Source organism: Perna viridis, chromosome 12 (genome assembly GCF_037379345.1).
Source record: "Perna viridis isolate PV_CMFRI_1.1 ecotype Kerala chromosome 12, ASM3737934v1, whole genome shotgun sequence".
In the NCBI taxonomy this organism is placed as follows: domain Eukaryota; kingdom Metazoa; phylum Mollusca; class Bivalvia; order Mytilida; family Mytilidae; genus Perna; species Perna viridis.
In genome coordinates, this window is record NC_142456.1 from 23784960 (window position 1) to 23806343 (window position 21384).

Here is a 21384-nt window from a genome sequence, read left to right on the forward strand (position 1 = left end):
AAATCAGTGTTGAGTAAGAAACCCGAACCAATTAGGTAAACTTATAGTGATTCAGCAAGAAGGAAAATTGGTAATCTGATAAATGCTATTACAGGTGAACTTTTCAAACCAGTAAATATATTTGTTAGCAATTAGTAGGAATATAAAATACACTAAAATAGACGTCAATAAGTTTTAAGTAGCTGTCTTTGTAAGAATCATGCAAAATTTGAAAAATGTGATACACCCCATAAAATGCCACATACTTTTATTTTTGTAATTAAGTTGTTTTATAAGTCTTTACTATGAAATGTGTAATTATTCATTTGAATCTGCCTGCTCTTAGGAGATAATCAACATTGAAAATCCAATAGATTCTATTGTATTTCGGTGTTATTTACAGTTATCTCCCCTAATTTTGAAATCTACAGTGCATTCTATATAATTTTTATCTCCTAAGAACACAGGTTATATGAAAAACTGAATGTTAATTTCTGTTAACTATGGCATTACAAACAAAATATCAAAAATAAAAATATGTAGGCTTTTTACCCATGAATCACATTTTGCATGATTCTTAGCTGGAGTACTACTTAATCAGTGTACTATTTCCGTACGCGATGTTTCAATATGTTTATGTACTTCTTTAAGCTGTTAAAGAAAAGAATCGCGTATAATTTATTGCATTATCCAAGCAATTTTAACTCATAACTCCCAGATATTATATTAAAGTGTTTATAAAGTTTGCCTTCTTAACAAATCGATTCGTCACGTTTAATTGAAATGCGCTATACAAAAATGGCGGAAAAACTTTACCGCACTTTTACCCTATGTAAGCAGTCATAAAATATCTACATCACAGATGCTTCGGGGTAAATTATATAGTTTTCTGATTGTTTTCTAGATGTATTGAATATATTTTATGCAAAATGACTTAATTGGGGAAAATGACATGCCACCTATTGCCTGATTGTTACACAGAATGATATTTATATCTTCTGTTTTCTAGTTCTCATTTACAATCATTATTAAAAATTAAATTCAAATTAAAGAGGCAATACATTCAATTCTTGGAAAAGAAAAAATATGATTTAAATATGGACAAGTGATAAAGAAATCCGTTCATTCAGGGCTGTGTCATACATTTTACGTATTATTTACGTAACTAACCCGGAAGCCCTGGTAATATTTTCGTTCCACAAGTTGCTTTTAAATAAAATCCCGGATCAGCAGTGACGTCTTCTGTGTTTTGATTGGATGAGCGAATATTATTTTTGTTTACTTTATACGTTCTAATATTCAAATTTAAAACAAATATGTTTAAATATTTTATTATAATTACTTATATCATCTTCCGATACAAATGCACAATAATTAAGTTAATTTAGATAATTTCATCTTTAATTTTAATTTATTTCAAAAGCGGCAATTTACGCATATATTGTGCTTATCTATCGCCGGTGTGACCTGAGTCTATATTTTTGTAATACTAGGGTCTATTACGATATTGACCAGGTAACATGATTAACTTAACTGTAGTTTTTGGTTACACACAAGATTAGTATAAAGTCATGAGTTTCACCAGATGTTCTTGGTTTTAAGAATTGGTTATAAAGAAAATCAAAATACGAAAATTTTAAGATTTTTGTTTTATTTTTGTTATATATTAGTAGAATGAAGACGGTTTCAAACTATTAGTCATTGTGGCATATTTCATGGATTCTTTAGTTTTTTCATGATACGGGAAAATAATAAAGACATCTGTTCATTCAGGGATGTTTCATACATTCAGCAACGCTGTGGAAGCATAGTTACTGTAGTGTTTGGTCGCACACAAGATGAGTATACAGTAATGAGATGTTTTATGTTATCAGTTATGTTGCTACAAGATTGAAGTCATCACTACAGACGTGTTATGGTCGTCATCATGAACTCCTGGATCGTTATGGTGTATCCATCTGCACCATGAAAACTGATTTATTCAAAGTGTCATGGTTTGCCTTTCCTCGTATGTCTACCCCTGACTTGACTTTTATGAGAAACTCGACGGGTGTTTCTAGAAAAAGAAGAGGACGCTTACCCTACCGGTGAACCTGGTCCATGCTCCCAGTTTTTAGTGGAGTCCGAGTTGCTCATTTGCTTTTGTTACTTTGTATGTATGATTTTAGTTACTTTATGTTCTTTGTTGTGTATGACTGTTTTCCATGTCTGGTCTTTGTCCCTGGATTACATTCTTTTGATTACCGCTATAACCTTGGTTCCCTTGATTACTATTTTAAATCATTTACAAGATTATATTTTTAGATTTAAGAATCAGTTCTAAAGGAAATCAAAATACGAAACATTTTAAGATTTGTATTTTAGTTTTGTTATATATTAGTGGAATAGAAGCGGATTAAAATTATTCGGAAGTTTTCCCTTATCAATGTCACATGTTCTCTTAGTTATTACTTTTCATAGAATAATCAAAACTATAACTGTCAACAAGCACTTTGTTGTGGCATATTCCATGGATTCTTTATTTTTTTATACATTATACGGTAATGCAAGCTCAAATGTATTTGAAGCATTTCATACAATTCTATATTGACTTTATAATATCAATTATATTAGTTGTTGACATGTGATATTGAATAACAATGCGTGTAAAGATCTCACGATCGTCATTCGGAAATATCACCAATACTACACAAAATACGTCATAACGTGATAAATCGTGATATTGAAAAGCACATAAAAATTTGAGTATTTGAAGCATGATGTAAGAAAGGTAAACTTCACGTTTACCAATCTTAATTCAAAACAATATTTGCACCTCATATTTATAAAAAAAATATATAATAAACGTAGCTTTGTAACAAATACTTTATCTTCTTAAATAATATAAACAAGAAATATTCTAAACATTCTGCAAAGAAAAACATAACTTAATTTGGTTATTTGGTAAATAAAAACAAATATACCATTCTTAAATATTGCAACTTTCGATATACTGTAACGGAGCTGGGTAATTTGATACTGTAGTGATCATTAAAATAACTACATGAAGTTTCCCAAGCTGTCGTGCTAGGTATATTCGAAAGAAATGTTCACATCGGACATCCACCAAAATCGCTTACAACTTACGTTGTACAACGTATGCCCCATCTATATGAAGTGACATGCCACATTTTAGAATTAATCCATCCAGTCGGAGCCGAGTTTTCCCTGACGAAAATTTTCTCTATCAGTCCTTATAGTAAAAATTGAAAAGTGTCACGGAACAGGGAGTTAATATTGACAGCAACCAAAAGTGCTTACAACGTGTGCCCCATCAATTTAGAGCTACACACAAATTTAGAATAAATTCCACCAAAGCAATAAAATTCCAACAGACTGACCAACTGACAAAGTGGCTCCAATTTACATCTCACTCGTTGGGTGTGGTATAAACACCTTATAAATTCTCCTTAATTCGTTATATTTAGTATCGATAAGGAATATATCCTGACTGCTTAAATACGTTTTTATAGTTAGTAACGACTCTTCGGTCTTCTAATGCTTGTCTTAGAAATAACGAAAAAAATGTCAATTTTACCTTAGTTATCCAGCCAATACTTATAACATTTTTATGCATCATTTCATATTTACCATTTCATAGCAAAAATAAGAAAAGCATAGAAACCACAAATAATTAGACTATTTTGAAAATGATTTGATCTGATTTCATGATCAGTGGTGCGTTGATCTGTCATTTTAATAAGAGCAACGAAAAGCTGTGATAGCATCCCATCGTAATACATTAACCAGTTTATAACCAATTTTGAGTAGTTTATATGAATCCAAGGCTATACTTTAGAACAGTTAATATTTGTGCATTAAATAAAATCTTCCGCAAAATAAGAAAATGTGTCACATGTATCTTTGGAACAGTTCTCAATTTAAATACAGTCCCAACAGGTACATTAGTACCGTTAATAATGAATCTCTACGTATAATCATTGCCAAAGGAATTTGATACTTATGGTGATTGACAGAAATACAAGCCCAGATTTCTGATATATGTCGTGAAGATATATCTATAAAATGCGTTCAACTGCAGTTTAATTCCGTGTCAGCTTGGATTAAAGACATAAATTGTTATTAAATTTGACGTAAAATATATATGTCTACCATTCCGGCGATGCGTTTTTTCTTCATGTTTAGTTTCCATCAAAAGGGTTAAGACAGTAAAACCTCACAAAAAATAATAATAATAGAAAATTATTATTATTTTCTAATGTTTAAATTTTAGGTTAAGAGACTGTATTTTTGTTTGTTGTTGTTGTTTGTTTGTTGTTTGTTGTTTTGTTTTTTTTTTTGTATTGTTAATGGTTTTTGTTTTTGTTTGTTTGTTTGGGTTTTTTGTTGGTGACTAGTGATACAACTTCAATAAAATCAGGAATTGACAAATTATGCTCTTTAAGAATGAACATGGTATGACGGGTAATTTTGCGTATATAAGCATTGTGTCTTAAACGTCAAAATAAATTCAACATTTTTTTCACTCTGGCCTTGAGTACTAAACGCACCAAATTAAGAACGCCGATTTTTTCCGCTTATGTTTTTTATACAAAATCGCTAAATTTTACACCGCCAAAATGAACCGCATACGGTATCTCTATATTGCAAGTCCTCAACTATGCTGTTTGCTAGAAGTCATATTAGGTAACAATTAATGAGCATCTATTACGAATGGAGGCTTTTTGCACCTGACATTCCACAGCCTGATGGTGAAGCAAGGGAAAACTATGGTTGGAATTACAGTGAAACCGAACCCCTTTGAACTTCAAAGTTGTTCAGTTTTGACAGGTATTCCAATGTTCAAGATACATTTGCATTGAAATAAGGGGACTTTAAAAGCAAATCTTCCAAAACAGACGTTAAGCCATGTAAGTTCACAAAATTAACACTCTTAGGAGGCATATCACAATTTTCGAATAGATTATTCTGTTTCCGACTTTATCAGTCATCCCTCTTCCCCAACTACGCTGCATGAATAAATGGCCAAAGGACCAGCTGATACTGCGGCAATTTACATTATAATGGCGTTATGTAAATTTTATAATCAAGTTCTGCGGTGCAAAATCACATGTTAAACATACAACCTAAATGTTAACAAATAAACAAGTCAACAAAAGAAACGATATAAAGTTAAATTTGTCAATATCTATACAATTTTCAATTTACAAATTCTTTAACAGTTTAGTTTTTTTTTTACAAGACTACAAACTATGTGTGAACCTTTCTCAAAATTATTTCGAAACGAATACGATGAAAATCCAGAATGTTACTTTTCTGTTCGGTCATCGGGTTCGTCGTGAATCAATAAAGGATTTAATTGGTATGTGTCAATATTTAGGTTACTGCAATAGATTAACAATTTGCAATTTTATGTTTGTTTGTTTGTTGGGGTTTAACGTCCGAGCAGCAATATTTCAGCTATATTCAGACGATGAACATGAAATGAAAAAAAAAGGATGGGTCACAAGGATAATAGGGTCGACAAATTTTGATTGCCACTGGAAAAAGGGGGTGGGTAAGGTTGGGCAATTTAGCCTCCTGTGGCGGAGCCCTATGGTTCCTACTCCGGGAGAATACCACAGTAGGGTTCTTTAACGTGCGAGGAACGTGGCATCTTTCCCAACACGGTGTACCACTATGGTTTGCGGTCAGGTTTTCCGTATTATAGCCTGACAACCCCAGCATGTAACACGCCAGGGTTACCCCATTCAACCACCTGGGGCACACACCCAGTTGCTCTGTGGGCAAAGCGCCCTAGCCCCCGGCTAGGGTTCTGAGCACTATTTAGTCGCCTTTTACGACAAGCTTAGCGCTGCTGAAAGCCTATTCTTTTAACACCCAGACCTGCAAGGGGCATTTGCCATCTTAAAAAGTGTAAACAAACCCAGAAATACATGCCACGATTACTTCAAAATTAGTTTGAACAGACAGTAAGAATGGTTCGAGGTGTAGAGCCACGCGTTGTCTTCGAAAATCATTTCCATGTGGTAAGTATAACAAGAGTTAGACTGGCGCTACGAGTGGCCCGTCTGAAGAAAGACGTCGTAATTTAACTACTTTTGGATATATTTTTACGCGCTCAACTGCACATTGAATTACGAAATATGACCCAAGGAATATATGATCATCTTAACAAAAGAATATCGGGTCAACTTTTTTCCTATTTTGTTGCGCAAACTTACATTCCGGATAATTGATTTGATCCGTCCGTTATTGGTCCAGAAACTGACGTTATGTTTCTGAATGAGTCACGCAGAACCTTAACCATTATATATTTTATCCATATGGCATTGATTTCTTGAAAACGGTAAAATGCTGTTATTGATAAAAATGTTGTTTTGATTCTTATAGCGACTAGTTATGTTACAATGGATTTTATTACTTTTGTTGTCGGGTCCTTTCACATAAAGATGTGTTTTATTGGGGACATTTCGGTGATCTCTGTAAGAATTTACTATTTTCATAAAGGTTATACGATGATGCTTTTGTGGCGAACCGCCATAAATTTTTCTACAGTGTAGAACAAATATACAATTTTTTGCATTATCGTTACAAGTAGATCTTTCATGATATCAGAAAAACTCCAACTATAAACTGACTGCCAATCAGCACAAATTACCTTTAAAAAATAGATTTATTTCTTCTTCCAATCATTGTTTAACCTCCAAAGTATCAAATTTCACTATCTAGGACACCATCTACAATCAAAGACTTGAAAAAAACTTCTTGCGTAAATTACATGATTTATAATTCCAATTTAATTAGCATATGGCTTTCTAATGCATTATAATCGGTTGTTCACCATTTACAACCTCAGCAATGACAGTTTTTACAACAATGGTAAATTCTATGTAATTGTAAACACCGTTTATCCAAAATTTATTGCTGAGTAAAATCGGACTATTTACACACAAATCTGGACTTTTATTTGTTTTGTTAGTGAATGGTCCGATTTTACACGATAAATTCTGGAAAGAACAGTGCTTAATCCTAATATTTTTTTATAAAACCGATTTTGTCGCACGATCACATTTAGAAAATGAAAATTGAAATTGAAAATCATGAAAATCATTACTAATGTGACTACATTTCCTCTAACTTCATGGTACTTTTAGATAAATATATATTTGCAAAATGGATCTGCCTCGCTATGATAACTCCATTTGAGTTCTTATTAGACAATAATTGTTCATTGACTTGTCGATTATGTTTACCGAAAACTAAGGAATGTTTCTAATTTTTGTACAAATTCAACGAAATAACCTGGTTTGCTGCAGATTACATTTAAATGTAAACTGACCCAAATCAGGTTATTGAGTATAATGTGTTCAAAACTAAGAAACATTCCTACAGCTTATAATTTAGTTAATTACTTTTTATTCAAAAACGTTATTTTGAATAGCGGTATGCGAACACTAATGACGTCATAGTACCAAACCAGGTTATACAAAATAACCTGGTTTGCTCAAAGGAACCAACCAATCAGAAAGCTTATTGTAACAGGAAAAATTAAATTGTTGTCCAATGGAAACTATTTATACACCCCGTATTGTTAACCTGTTTACATTTTGTCCCAAGTCAGGAACCTAGCCTTGGTAATCATGTGTGATTTTAAATTTTGCTTATTTTCGTATAGATTTATATTTACATTTTTGGTGCAGTGAGATGCCCATTTCAACATGGTCAGTCGATGGCAGACTCCAGATGCGGGACTTTTACCAACGTTTATTGAAGGCACATGGGCATATACATGTTAAATGCAATTTCTTTCAGTCATCTGAATCGTTTCTAGAATAGTACCATAATTTAAAAGTAGCCCTCCCCATCGTTAATCACACTGAAATCTCTCAATAAACGATCCGTAGTAAAGATGAACGCCATATGAGTAGCAAAGAAATATATTTCAAAACCATTGTATGTTGTTCGGTTAAAATGATAGCAATGATGCATAGAAAAATGTTACCGTTAGCCACCGGCTAACTTAAGTAATTTAATCACATGAAATTTTTCAGTTAAACTTAATATGATAATGTGAAAAATGGAATGTTTACGAAAGGGCAAATCACTAGAATTAAATGTAGAATTAAACATATATTTTAAGTACCTCTAGTCAATGACGGACCAGTTATAGTTCGTCTTTACAGTACTGAATAAACATAAACATGTGAATAAATCCATCATTTCAAAGGAAACAATAATTTAAACAACTATATGGAACCATTTTTTCCAAGTAGCAAATATGATGCATCTTTACAAAAGAAGCATCAATTTCTTAAACGTAAGCTAAACCACATCGAACTTTTCATACATTCTTAAAAAGCAGCTAAAGTGAAGTACCACTTTCCTGAGAGAAAAAAAAGAATGTGATGTTATATGTTTTATTTTCTCACTTTCTTTTAATTCGAAAAGTACAGGTTACATGAATGCACCAAATATCATATCTTAACACCAATTATCCAATACTGAATTATATCAGACAAGATTAACGTAAAACCCATATTCACCCAATTGCCATCATGCAATAAACATGAAATGACTTCTTCGAAAGGTCATAAAAGATCAACTCGTTACTTCAAGTCGGAAATTTGAAGCATTTAGTATAATAAATCAAGAGTTTCTTCCAATATAGAAGACACGAAGACAAAATTATCAGACAAATACATTATCGTTGATGCCTTCAACAACCATTAACTTTTTTCATGCAAAATTAATCATTGACTTGTATTAGATAAAGCTTGATTGGACCATGACCGTTAGTATATCTATGAATTTCCACGAAGATTAATGAAATTATAGTAAATCGAATCCTGTATGAAATGATCTCTTGTACTAAATTTTGTCGAACATTTGGCATCATGATTAATACCTTTAATTGGATACAAACAGGATAGGACGTAATCAAAACATTGCTTGATATTGTCTGGAATGTGTAAAATTTAATATCATTACATACAATAGAAAATTGTAAGATGTACAACATTAATTATAAATGTACATGTTGCAATTTGTACATAATAGATACACATCACAAGTAAGTTATGATGAATCTGAAGCATGTTTATCGCTAAAAGTACTTACCTATATTTTTAAGGAGGTAGAGTTAGGGTAAGGGAAATAACTCTTGAAATCGGCGATGTTTGTATCATATTCTATTACATCAAAGCCTTTCAAGCTTTCATTTGAAACAGACTGAAATAATCGAAGTTGGATTCTAACATGAAATGCAGAATACACAGAATACAAACAGTCCAATGATTTGTAAGAGTTGTGTCCCTTACCCAAGGTCTACCTCCTTGAAACCCTTTAAAACCATCGTGTTAAAGAAAACGAGGATATCACGACTCAACAATATCTGTCAACAATTTTGTCATAAAGTGCTTGTTGGGGAATACTTCCAAGTCTGTAGTATTCGGGGGAATGAGGATGTGTATGGTGTATGGGGGGATTTGGAATAGGGAGGATGGAGAAATTATTTTTTAAAGTATGCTGATATGAAAAATGTATTTAATCTAATTCAAATTTACAGTTTTAAAGTTGAAGAACTAAAAAATATATATCAGATACCATTAGTTTTTTAATAAGAAATATACGATGGCGATTATATGGGGGATGACGATTTTTATATGGAGAATGTAGAATTTACAGTGGCGTATTGTATTGGGATAAGGACAATGGGGAAGGGGGATGGTATATAGTGTAAAGGGGAATTTATACAATTGCAGAGCTATACAAAACAAATACATCAAATATCTAAGCATTCCTTCCAATAGAAGCTAAGAAACCTATTACAGAAAAAATTTGCATAAGTACAGGCTAAGTCTCATTTTGCATCTTTTTCCTGATCCTGAAAAAAATGAAAGACCTTCTGGAAACCTTCAATTCAAGATTGTTATAATCTGTGATTCTTCAACTCTTTATACTTCTATTCCCCATACCCAGTTACAATCCCGACTCAATAAGCTTATACATCGTTGTTGTTGTTGTTTCTCCAAAAAAGATGGTACACCTAGATACAAATATATAGTTCTTGGTAGAAATTCCTTCTACTTCGTAAAAAACAATTCCAAATCATCTTCAAAATATACAGAAGATGTTCTCAAAATGCTGAAAAATTTATCGACAACCAAAAACTGCTGTCTGACCCCAATGTTCTATTTTTAGTAACGGTGGCCATGTGTTTGAATGATAAAAAAATTCCCACATAAGTTCTATGTATGATACCCCAAGGAACATTTATGCCAAGTTTGGTTCCAATTGGTCAAGTGGTGTCAGAGGAGAAGATTTTTGAAAGAAAAAACATTCAAAATAGCAAAAAAACTTCGAAAAGGGCAACATCTCCAACATGGCTTAACATATTAAAAGGAAAATTTGACCACACATAGATCTCATCATGCTGAACACTTTTATCCCATATCAGTATTTGGCTAAACCTAACAGTTTTGGAGATATATGCGAAAAACTACTGTCTGACTCCTATGTTCTATTTTATTAACAGCGGCAATGTTTTTGACGGATAAAAAATCCCCACATCAGTTCTATGAACGATACCCAAAGGAACATTTATACCAAGTTTGGTTCCAATTGGTCAAGTGGTGTCAGAGAAGATTTTTGAAAGAAAAAACATTCAAAATAGCAAAAAAACGTCAAAAAAGGGCAATAACTCCGACATGGCTTATCATATCAAAATGAAAAACTGACCACACATAGATCTCAACATGCTAAACACTATTACCCCGTCAGAATTTGGCTAAACCTAACAGTTTTGGAGATCTATGCGAAAAACTACTGTCTGACCTCTACCATGTTTGGTTCCAATTGGTCAAGTGGTGTCAGAGGAGAAGAGTTTTGAAAAATTGTTAACGGCGATGGCGATGACGATGGACGCCAAGTGGTGGCAATAGCTCACATGGCCTTCGGCCAGGTGAGATAAAAAAGGAACAAAAGCCTAAAACAAACATCTTGATATTTATATTTATTTACAAGAAATAAATATCTTCAATACAAAATACAACTTTTCTGGACAGCTACAACAAAACTTGAGAAGTGAGATTCTAGTTTGTGTCTTTGGATCTGTGTATGCCAATATGTAAATGGGCATGAAAATCGAGGGTCTTTTTGAAGTTCATTATGTCCCATATAATAGGGACCCCAATTAGCTCAAGTTAATTCCAGGACAATTCCAGTAGTAAGTTACTGCATAGATATGATTGAAACATATTTTTTAGATCTTTTACAATAATAATATACTATATTTTATATTAGCATTATAAATGAATGAAAAATAAATCATACAAGTTAAAAGCACCAAATACTCTACTTAATATACTACTATTTACAGCATATATGTCCATTTATGTAATAGATGTAATATACTTCTTAAACACTATTTTTAAGTCTTAAGTCTTTGAACATGATGTCAATCACTAGAACAAGAAATACCGTTGAGCAAGGGCAAGTCTTTGGGCTGGAGGGCATGTCAAATGGACCTGCTTTTTGTCTGCCTTATCTTCATTAATGTAGACTTTATAAGAGTATGGATCAACTGAAAATTTTTAAAAGTAATGGAAATATATACAGAGGTGTACATTAAAATTTAAATAGAAAGAAAATAAAAGAAACATTTGGAATGTAATTATAAGAATGGAGATATTTCATTTTTGATGTTTCATCGTGCACACTTTTGGATGAAGTCTGCTTCTTTGAAAACCGCAAAATAATAAATATTTAATCTTTATTTGGATTTTTTGTTTTACAAAATGAAGAGCAATTACCATGTTTTAACTTATCTTAACACTGATAAAATATGCAGTCATGAAAAGTTTCCTTGACTAGATTCACTCCATCCAACCAACACTGAAATACTAGTAGTTTACCTGTAATTTGTGGCAGGTAGTTGTTAAGAACCATATCACACTTGGTAACTTTTCTGATGTTCTTAACGGCTTCATACCGTTTGCTGAGGTTATAACCCTGTACTATACCCTTTTCTATCGAAACCTGTCGAATATAAGTATGATACCGAAATGAAGGGACAAAATCGTTAAGAACCACGGGTATTTCAAAACGAAGCCTAAAACATACATTGGACTGCCTATCTACTCCCAAGATTTTTCACAATGTGAATAATTATGAGACAAAGATAAAATATTTTTATATAGATAGCAGTGTTTTGTCGAATGACCCCAATGTAATAAATTTCGATAATTCAGACTGTGAAATAAATTCGGTAATTTCACTCTCACACTTTCTTCGCCAAAACGCCACAACTTTGATATCAATCCTCCAATCACAGAATTTAAAACTCATGTTGAAATTTCGATAAATTTTGAAAAAAATCCGACTTAATTGGTTATCGTGAATAACAAAATTTGATCACTCGTGTCAAGAACGCTTCGGCACTCGTGATAATATTTTGGCTATTCACTCTTTCCAATTAAATATCCTATTATTATTCTCGGTCAATGAGTCTTCCTTTGCGCCATATCTTCATTGAATTTATCCATAAGTATTGTTTACATTGTGTGATTATTGTATATCAAAGGCACCTGCAGTAAGTTTAAGAGATCTTAAGACGAAAATATAATGTACATTGTAAGTTCAAATATGATTGACCATCAAAGGTAAAGCGTACAATATGTACTTATATTCTTTTATTGAAATATTAAATTCAATTCAATATTGACGTCCTACACAACATCCTTAAGTAAAGTAAAAAGTACATTGCATCCTAAATCAGAATAAAAGGAACGATTTTTAAACAAAAGAGCAAAACAAATAGTGGTAATTACAGATAAAAAAGAACGCAAACCTGTGAAACAAAGGCTACTGAATGCGCTCCAACAGATTTGCCATATGCCCCAAACATCTTACGTTGTTTCACTGGTTCCGGTGTTGGAATGGATGCATTAGGCATACCTACAATGATTTTATTTGTAAATTTTATCAAATGTGGTATTTCACTATCAAATTAATCTATTTTCTAAATTTCTTAAAACGTAATGTAATTAGAATACTTTTTATGAAGGTAGCATAAATATAACTTAAGTCTGCGTTACTTAACATATTCTTGTCTCCTCAGTTATGTTAATCATGCTGAAAAAATAGAATAGTGAGTAAATTGAATAAATAGTTCTCATATATCTTAAACTAACCCATGTGAGCCCATGCAATCTGTCCTCCTTTGATGATAATTTCAGGCTTAGCACCAAAGAATGCCGGATTCCACAATACCAAATCTGCCATTTTTCCAAGTTCAACTGATCCAATCAGATGAGACATTCCGTGGGCTATGCATGGATTGATAGTATATTTGGCAACATATCTTTTAACTCTCAAGTTATCATTATCTCCCTGAAAGTACAATAAAAAAGTTTGATATAAATCCACCAAACACAGAATTTAAAACTCATGTTGAAGTTATGAAGAAAATCTGTATTAAAAATAGGATAATCAACTGGTTATCGTGAATTACAAAATATGATCACTCGTTCCAAAAACGCTTGAGCATTTAACTCGTGCGCGGAACAAGATCCGCACACTCGTTAAATCCAAGAGTTCTTCGGCACTTGTGATAATATTTCAGTAATCAGATTTTCATACCTCCTAATTTTGTAAGAAAAAAAGTTTCTAGAGAATTAGGAGTTCTCAGGCACTGAGAAAGAAAGGGTTATTGGTTGTTACGTGATTTACCGCATTGTCTATAAAATTTAATTGGTCGAAAGCAACTTTGTGACGTTTCTTATGTTGATCTCTCATAATAAATGATGACGTCATAGACATATAAAAACGACAATTTCAGCAATGCAATGACACAGATGCTAAATGACGCCTGAGTTTCGTTTTGAAAAATGAAAAGAAACAGAATATGTAACTTAGACTCGTCGATTATGGCATTTCTCTCGACGTGAACCATGTCCACAATCCACAGTGGCTACCGTTGCAAATTCTATATATATGAATTTCTTTGCCCAACAACTTTAAACAAATATCTATTCTGATGTGCATATATCATCAAACTCAAGTGAGGACAAAAAACGGGTCATATTCAGAAGTGCTGAAATAGATTAAATGTTTTAAAAAAACTCTCCACATCTAGGGTATGTACAACAAGGTTGTACTACATTAATTTCAGGCATTGCCAAGGAATGTACTGCAGTTGAATCTTCTAGCTGTTAATTTTCAAATTCTTTTTAGTTAAGACTTGATCTTATTCACATTTAACAACTTTACCAATTACATTTTAACATACCGTTTCTTCACTTAGTCTACCTCTAAACAATTTCATTTTATCTGCAGTCTGCCAAGTACGACAAACAACCTCTCCAATACGGCCCATAGCCTAAAACATATCAAATTAATTATCATAATTGCGCTGTTTAAGTGGGAGTTCATATTACCAGTGCTTTATTTTTTTCGTGTGGCGTCTTGTTTCCCTTATCTTCAGTTTTCATGTGTATTTTTTTTATTCGGTTCACAACAATTGGTAAGTAGATCGTCTCTGTTTCATGTGTTCAATTTCAAGCCATGTTTTTTTTTAAATTTTTACGACGTACTTTTAATCATCCCACTGTTGACGCGTCGGTATTTATTTTGCCGATATAGACAACTGGAATATTCGCGGATGTTTTTACTTTTACCTTGACCACGTTGGAATCAATGTCAGGTTTAATTATTTTATCAATCAAATCCTTCTTTTGAGTATCGTTTTATTCGAAACTAGGTCTGTAAATAACTGTTTGTTGATCAAATAGGATTAAAATTAAAATTTCAAAGTATTTCAAGACTTAACTTCTTTTTCAAGACATGCATTACTGGGCACTTTCTTTTCAGAAATATTGCTACTCAAAACTATTCATATCTTTAATTAGATTCTTTTGATTACCGCTAGAACCGTGGTTCCCTTAATTACTCTTACAAAAACAAAAAAAAAGAGTTTGCATATTTGCATTAATTTCCTATACAAATATCAGAACTGTTGTTATTTGCTAATGGTGGCTTTATGGTAGAGTAATCAAGGGAACCAAGGTTACACCGGTATTCAAAAGAACGTAATCCAGGGACAAAGACCAGACATGGAAACAGGCACACACAACAAAGAACATAAAGTAACTAAAATAGTACATACAAAGTAACAAAAGCAAATGAACAATTCGGACTCCACTTAAAACTGGGAGCATGGACCAGGTGCACTGGTAGGGAAATATTTACCTGTGAATCCGATGCCATTATACTGATAGCTCCTACATCATGAAGAATGTCCTCAGCAGCAATAGTTTCTGCTCTAATACGAGATTCTGCAAAAGCTACATCTTCTTTTAGATTCCTTTCATAGATATACATAATTTGGAAAGAGTTTTTTGGGATGTTTAACAATACAACTGAATGTTTTCATCTTAGATACATACTTAAAAGGTTTCATCTTTAAAACATATCACATCTATCTTAAACATAGCGTAACTTGTTACATCAGTATAAAATAAATTACAGCAAAGAGCATGGTATTTTTTAAAAATTAAATGGTGTGAACATATATGTATATCACTGAAAAAAATTTGGATTAAGAAGGATCCAATTTACATAGACCGAGACATGAAGTATTTTCTACAGTGGAACTTGTCTAATTCTAACCTATTTTTTTTTTGCTGCAAAATTTGGGAAACGTTTTTGTTTATTCAGGTTAACCTGTTAAGTTAATTTAAGGAGGTAAAGCATTTTACATCAATCTCATCTAGGCATTAATGTAACTTCGATTTATTTCATCCTATTTCAAATGGACGCTTTATAGGCTTTGATGAAATTGAATATGATGCAAACATATCACTGATTTCAAGAGTTATATCCCTTACCCTAAGTCTATCTGCTTAAGTTAATTTAAAGTGTCTTCTTAAAGATTGGTTTTAACAAGTTTTACTTTATTTGAAAATATATTATTTTCATGATAAATTCCAAGGACCATAACTTACTTATCTAAATGATGACACACCATCAACATGTCCAAATGTTCATCAATAGTGTTGTATGTATAAGGTCTTGTGGGGTTTGTAGATGATGGAAGAACAGATTTCTCCCCACAGACCTTGATTATATCTGGTGCATGACCTCCTCCTGCGCCCTCAGAGTGATATGTATGTATGCATCTACCTTTAAAGGCTTCAATAGTTTGCTCCACACAAGCTGATTCATTTAATGTATCTGTGTGTATAGTTACCTACAATATAAAAATAAACATCACTCACTGTTATAAAGAGTAAGAAAGGAATATGCAAACGAGACAATAACTCCATCAACAAGTTTCTATCTAGAGACAGGTACCGAAATTTTGAAAAGGGAGTTACAGGGCGGTTTTTTTTAAAGAATCTGGACACCAGGCTCATTTTCTGCCAAATTTGATCGAAATAAAATTCTCCAACTAACGGGGATTCCAATCCACGGAACCCCCAATCGATCCGTCACAGCAACCCATTTTTTTTTAAACTGGGATTATGGACCAGGTGCACCGGTAGTGTAAGCGTCCTCTGTTTTTTCCCTGAAAACACCCGAGTTGCTCATAAAAGAAGTCCATGGTAGACAGAAGGGGAAAGGAAAACTATGACACATTGAACAAATAACTTTAAAAGTGAAAATTGATACACCGTTACGATCCACGAGTTCATGATGGTGACCATCAAACTGTAGTGATGATTTCAATTGTAGCAACATAACCCTGTTCCAGAAGCCTTATTGTAAGAAGTCTAGCCCGATACATAAAGTCTGCATAGCTCAGGCATAATATATGAGTTGTGAAATGAAAACTCCAATAATACAGGAGATGAGGCTCAGTGTTTTTGGAAATTACAATTTTGTGCTTCTGCAAATTTCGACAAATAATCTATGATATGTATAGTCCGACTGACTACTGGCCAATACATATACAATACATGTATAACGTAAAATATCAGATTTATTTGAGGAACTATAGGAACAGTCAGATCGCAGGTGTTTCCCGAGCTAATCTGACTGTTTTGAAGCGAGTACAAATAAATATATTGATATTTTCGGTAATGTTCATGTATTGTTTTTATCGTGCAAACACATTTTCTAAATAAAGCACGCAAAATTTGGCCACAATATTTTTAAGCAATCATTTGAGTGCGGTGGTGGGTGAAGGCACCTTTAAACTTGTTACTGGTTTCCTGTTTTTTTTTTACGATGCTTATAACTGAAAAGGTAACCAGGAGACGACATTATGTAGTGGAGGAATAAAGCTTTGCGTTACTCGACACCCTTTATTTGGTTAGTAAGATCCTTAGTTGCAGGATACTGGGCAATTTAAAGAAAAAATACCTGCACATCGTATTTCTCTGCAACACTAAGACATGAGTCTATTGTCGCAGGCGTGGTACCCCAGTCTTCATGTAGTTTCAATCTGAAAAAAAGATGTTACCGCATTTGCACAAAGCATTGTGAGAATATTGAATGGCAATACTAAGTCCCCTACAGGGAGGAAAATCTATCCAAAAGAACAGAATGAAAATGTCAAGCATAATTTGTTATTGGGAAAAGTATAGAATTTTTAAGAACAGTTACTCATCATAAAAAAAATCAACTGACCGAAGCAAAATTCGAACTTGATCTGTATCTTGTTACAGTTCAGCAATGTACCATTATTGGTTTTTAGTATTTCTTGTATACAATTATTGTTTTGGATTTTGATCTTGCTATATATTTGATTTGAAGGTTACTCCTCGAAACAGGCGACCAGTATATCGAAATTTGCAACATAAATTACTAGTATTTTTGTAATATAAAATGTATATCTGCAGACATGGCGTAATAAAGTGCCGAAAGCTGTTTTAGCATGATTTTTTTAAGTCTAAGGGCCATAACTCAGCAGCTCAAAGTAAGAATTGCATCGCTTCAATGTTGTAATATTCAAGTTGTACTTTGACATATTGAAAAACATTTAAGGTGTTACAACTAAGCATATTGTTACTTATTCAGTAGCACTCCAGATAAGAATCATGCAAAATGAGATTCATGGTTGGAACATATTTTTTTTTTTGATATTTTCTTATAGTAAACAGAAAAAAAATGAGAATGAGAATTTTCATATAACCCTAGTTCTAAGGAGATAAAAAGTACATAGAATACACTGTAAAATTCAAAATTAAGGAATATAACTCTGTAAATTACACAAAAAATTACAATAAATACTGTTAGATTTTTAGTGTGGATTATCTCCTTAAAGCAGACAGATTGGCATGAATAAATACGGGTATACATTTCATGATATTAACCTATAAAGCAACTTAATAAAAAATGTAGCCTTTGTGCGGTGTATCACATAATAAAGAATGTGCATGGTTCTTACAAGGACTAATACTGAACTTACCCTATAGCACCAGCTGCAACTTGTTCACTGAGGTCTGAGGCTAGATCGTCGCCTCTTGAGGAGTTTCCTTTCCCAGTAAAACCGAAGTTGAGCGGAAATGCATCCGTACTTTGAAGCATATCCCTATACACCAGAAATTACAAGTTTATTTTTTCACATTCTGTGCATAACTTTCTATCAATGCATCTAGAAGAACATATTCCATATATAATTTATCTTTGCATAAAACTTTTGGTCGAAAGGATGATACATTCTCGACTTGTATATCACAAAATCTGCACTATTCGTCAATTCGTAAAACCATGAAAAATTCAATCAGATAGTACAATTAGAGAGTCTTTCATTGAGTTGAAAAAATGGAAATTTCAATGTTTATAAATTTTTGAAACACTTTTAACAGTTGAGGAATACAACCTGATTGTAGCCTACCTGAAAAAATGTTCAAAGACTTAATTCTGTAAATTCTTTAGTGAAATTGGTATCAATGAAAAAATCATATATTTAAAGATTTAACTTCAGCAGTTTTTTTTTTTTGAGGTAAGAGCTAAACTGTCGTGAACATTTTCTTCAAAGAAGTTATTATAATACAATTTGAGGAGTGATCACCATTTAAAGAGTAATCAAGGGATCCAAGGTCATAGGGTTATCAAAAGAATGTAATCCAGGGACAAAGATCAGACATGGAAAACATACAGTACATACAAAGTTACAAAAGCAAATGAGCAACTCGGACTCCACTACAAACTGGGAGCATGGACCAGGTGCACCGGTAGGGTAAGCGTCCTCTGCTTTTCTAGAAACACCCGTAGAATTGCTCATAAAAAACTGTGCAGAATCAGGTTGATCGCAGTAACCGCGAAAAAAAAAGACGGCGCGAAAATTTCCTAGTTTACAATTACAGTACCTTATATGATTTGGTCCAGGTGAACAAGTGGTTGCATTTGATCCTGTTGCAGGACCCGTGCCACCGCCAAACATAGTAGTAATTCCTGAGGCAATAGCATCCCGTGCCAACTGAGGACAAATGAAGTGAACATGCCCGTCAAGTGCTCCAGCTGTCAAAATCAATCCTTCACCAGCAATGGCTTCTGTCCCTGCACCTACAACCATACCCTGTGTAATAAAAATTATTATATTTCTCTTTAAAATTTACGCAATACTATCGACATTAAGAAAACTTCACTTTTCTTCATTTCAGATTAATCCACTCTAGAATTTCAAAAGTCAGGAGGCAAGAAAAAATTCCAAAAAGCAAATCAAGACGGCGACAGCAACGAGACTGCAAAAAGGAAACTGAAACTAAAACTATGCAGACCCCTGTATTTAACTGTGGGCATAGAAGAACTCCATATGTCCTATAGCCCTAAAGATCTAAAAAAACATAACAAATAGAATAGGTCATTCACATTGTTGAAAGTGTTAACTGTAGTGTTATTGCATTTTTTTTTTATAGCTAATGAATTCATTTTTTAAATGTCACACAAGGTAGCAGTGCTAAAAATCATTTATAGGAAATTTTAACGATGAAAACATCAGAAAATCATCAAAACAATGTAAAAGTGTTAAAAATGAAAACTCAATAAATATATACATATTCCTAGCAATGGGGCGAATGTTTTTATAGATTAAAAACAATTCAAAATTTCAAAAATTCCAAGTCATCGCATTACTCGTATAGTTTAATAAAGAATTTCTTTTTTCTTTAATTTCTAAGAATAGACCACTATATCCTATACACTAAACAGAGCTATAGGTGTCCGACATTCTTACATTGTTTAAATAGATATAAGGGAGATAATCAACATATCGTGGATTGTTCAATGACAGCACTGAAATCTATTTGCATTGGAAACTTCGAAATGAAACACTAAATGCTTGTAAATACCGGCGATACTCCTTCCATGCAGTCAGGATTTCCAGCTTTTCCAATTCCTGCAATCATTCCATCTTTAATGCCAACATCGGCTTTTACGATTCCTGCAATAGCATCGACAACCAAGGCATTTGTGATCACTGTATCAAGAACATCCCAATCACAATTCACTCTGTTTGCCTGTTGTCCCATGCCATCTCTTATAACCTAAACATATCGATATATAAATTTGCCTATGCATTATAAATGTTGTGCCATGATGTATATTCACGTTTTTTTGTTTTGTTTTTTGTTGGTTTTTTGGGGGTTTTTTTTGTTGTTTTTTTTGTTGTTTTTTGTGTTTGTTTTGTTTTTGTTTTGTTTTTTTATTGTTTGCTTTGTTTTGTTTTAACATGAATATTTAGTCGATTAGTATCCCATAAAATGATCAAATAATTGCATCGTAGACTCTACATCAGATATTTTCATTATTAAATGAGTATTTTAAGTGGTCTGAATTAGAAAAATATACATATATTTAACTGAGCTGCTGCATTATTCCTGTTAGGTCGACGATTAAAAAACTCGCACAAACGGATGCAATATAATACTCGGAAAAGCACGTGTAATTTGATTCAATTACTAGTAATCTTTTATTAAGCATTGGATTCGGTCAATTTGACTAGAAAAATGTGTAAATAACGTATGGATAATTCCAACATCACTTATATTTACAGTACTACTGAGTAGAGATACATTTTGTATTGTACAGCACTAAGCAAAAAGTTGCATACACAAATAGAAGCTAAAGAAAGAATAGCTTTCCCATGAAATACGTCACGATTTAAAGTGTTCCATAGAAGAGTGTTGAGAATCTCTAGACGAAATTTTACACAAACCACAAAAAAAAGGAAAAAAGCCGATCCATCAAACAATAAGCTGATGTACAACCAAGTCAAAGCACTTCCATACAGTACAACCTATCAAGGCAATATTGCAAACCGAATCTCAAAATGATTTCGTCGATGAAATATTGACAAAACCCTCAAAAGTTAAACACAGTTTTCTCGACAGAAAAAATACTAAATCCTACAAAAACAACATAACCATTCTCTCATGATCAAACAGGATGTTTTTAAAT

The 21384-nt window shown here is 32.8% G+C and overlaps 1 protein-coding gene across 1 annotated transcript in view; it reads right to left on the bottom strand.

Annotated features, from left to right (window-relative positions):
• Positions 1–8385: 8385 nt before the first annotated feature.
• The window catches only part of LOC148601759 (uncharacterized), a 45051-nt gene continuing 32052 nt past the window's right edge, over positions 8386–21384 (bottom strand). Inside the window, exons 12-22 of the mRNA XM_088554238.1 lie at positions 20277–20471; positions 19296–19504; positions 18392–18514; positions 17344–17425; positions 15984–16228; positions 15229–15343; positions 14270–14359; positions 13173–13371; positions 12830–12936; positions 11895–12018; positions 8386–11563 (exon numbers count right to left, since the gene is read on the bottom strand). Of these exons, the coding sequence (XP_088410364.1) occupies positions 11445–11563; positions 11895–12018; positions 12830–12936; positions 13173–13371; positions 14270–14359; positions 15229–15343; positions 15984–16228; positions 17344–17425; positions 18392–18514; positions 19296–19504; positions 20277–20471 (1608 nt within the window). The 3' untranslated portion in view covers positions 8386–11444. The remainder of the gene's footprint in view (positions 11564–11894; positions 12019–12829; positions 12937–13172; positions 13372–14269; positions 14360–15228; positions 15344–15983; positions 16229–17343; positions 17426–18391; positions 18515–19295; positions 19505–20276; positions 20472–21384) is intronic.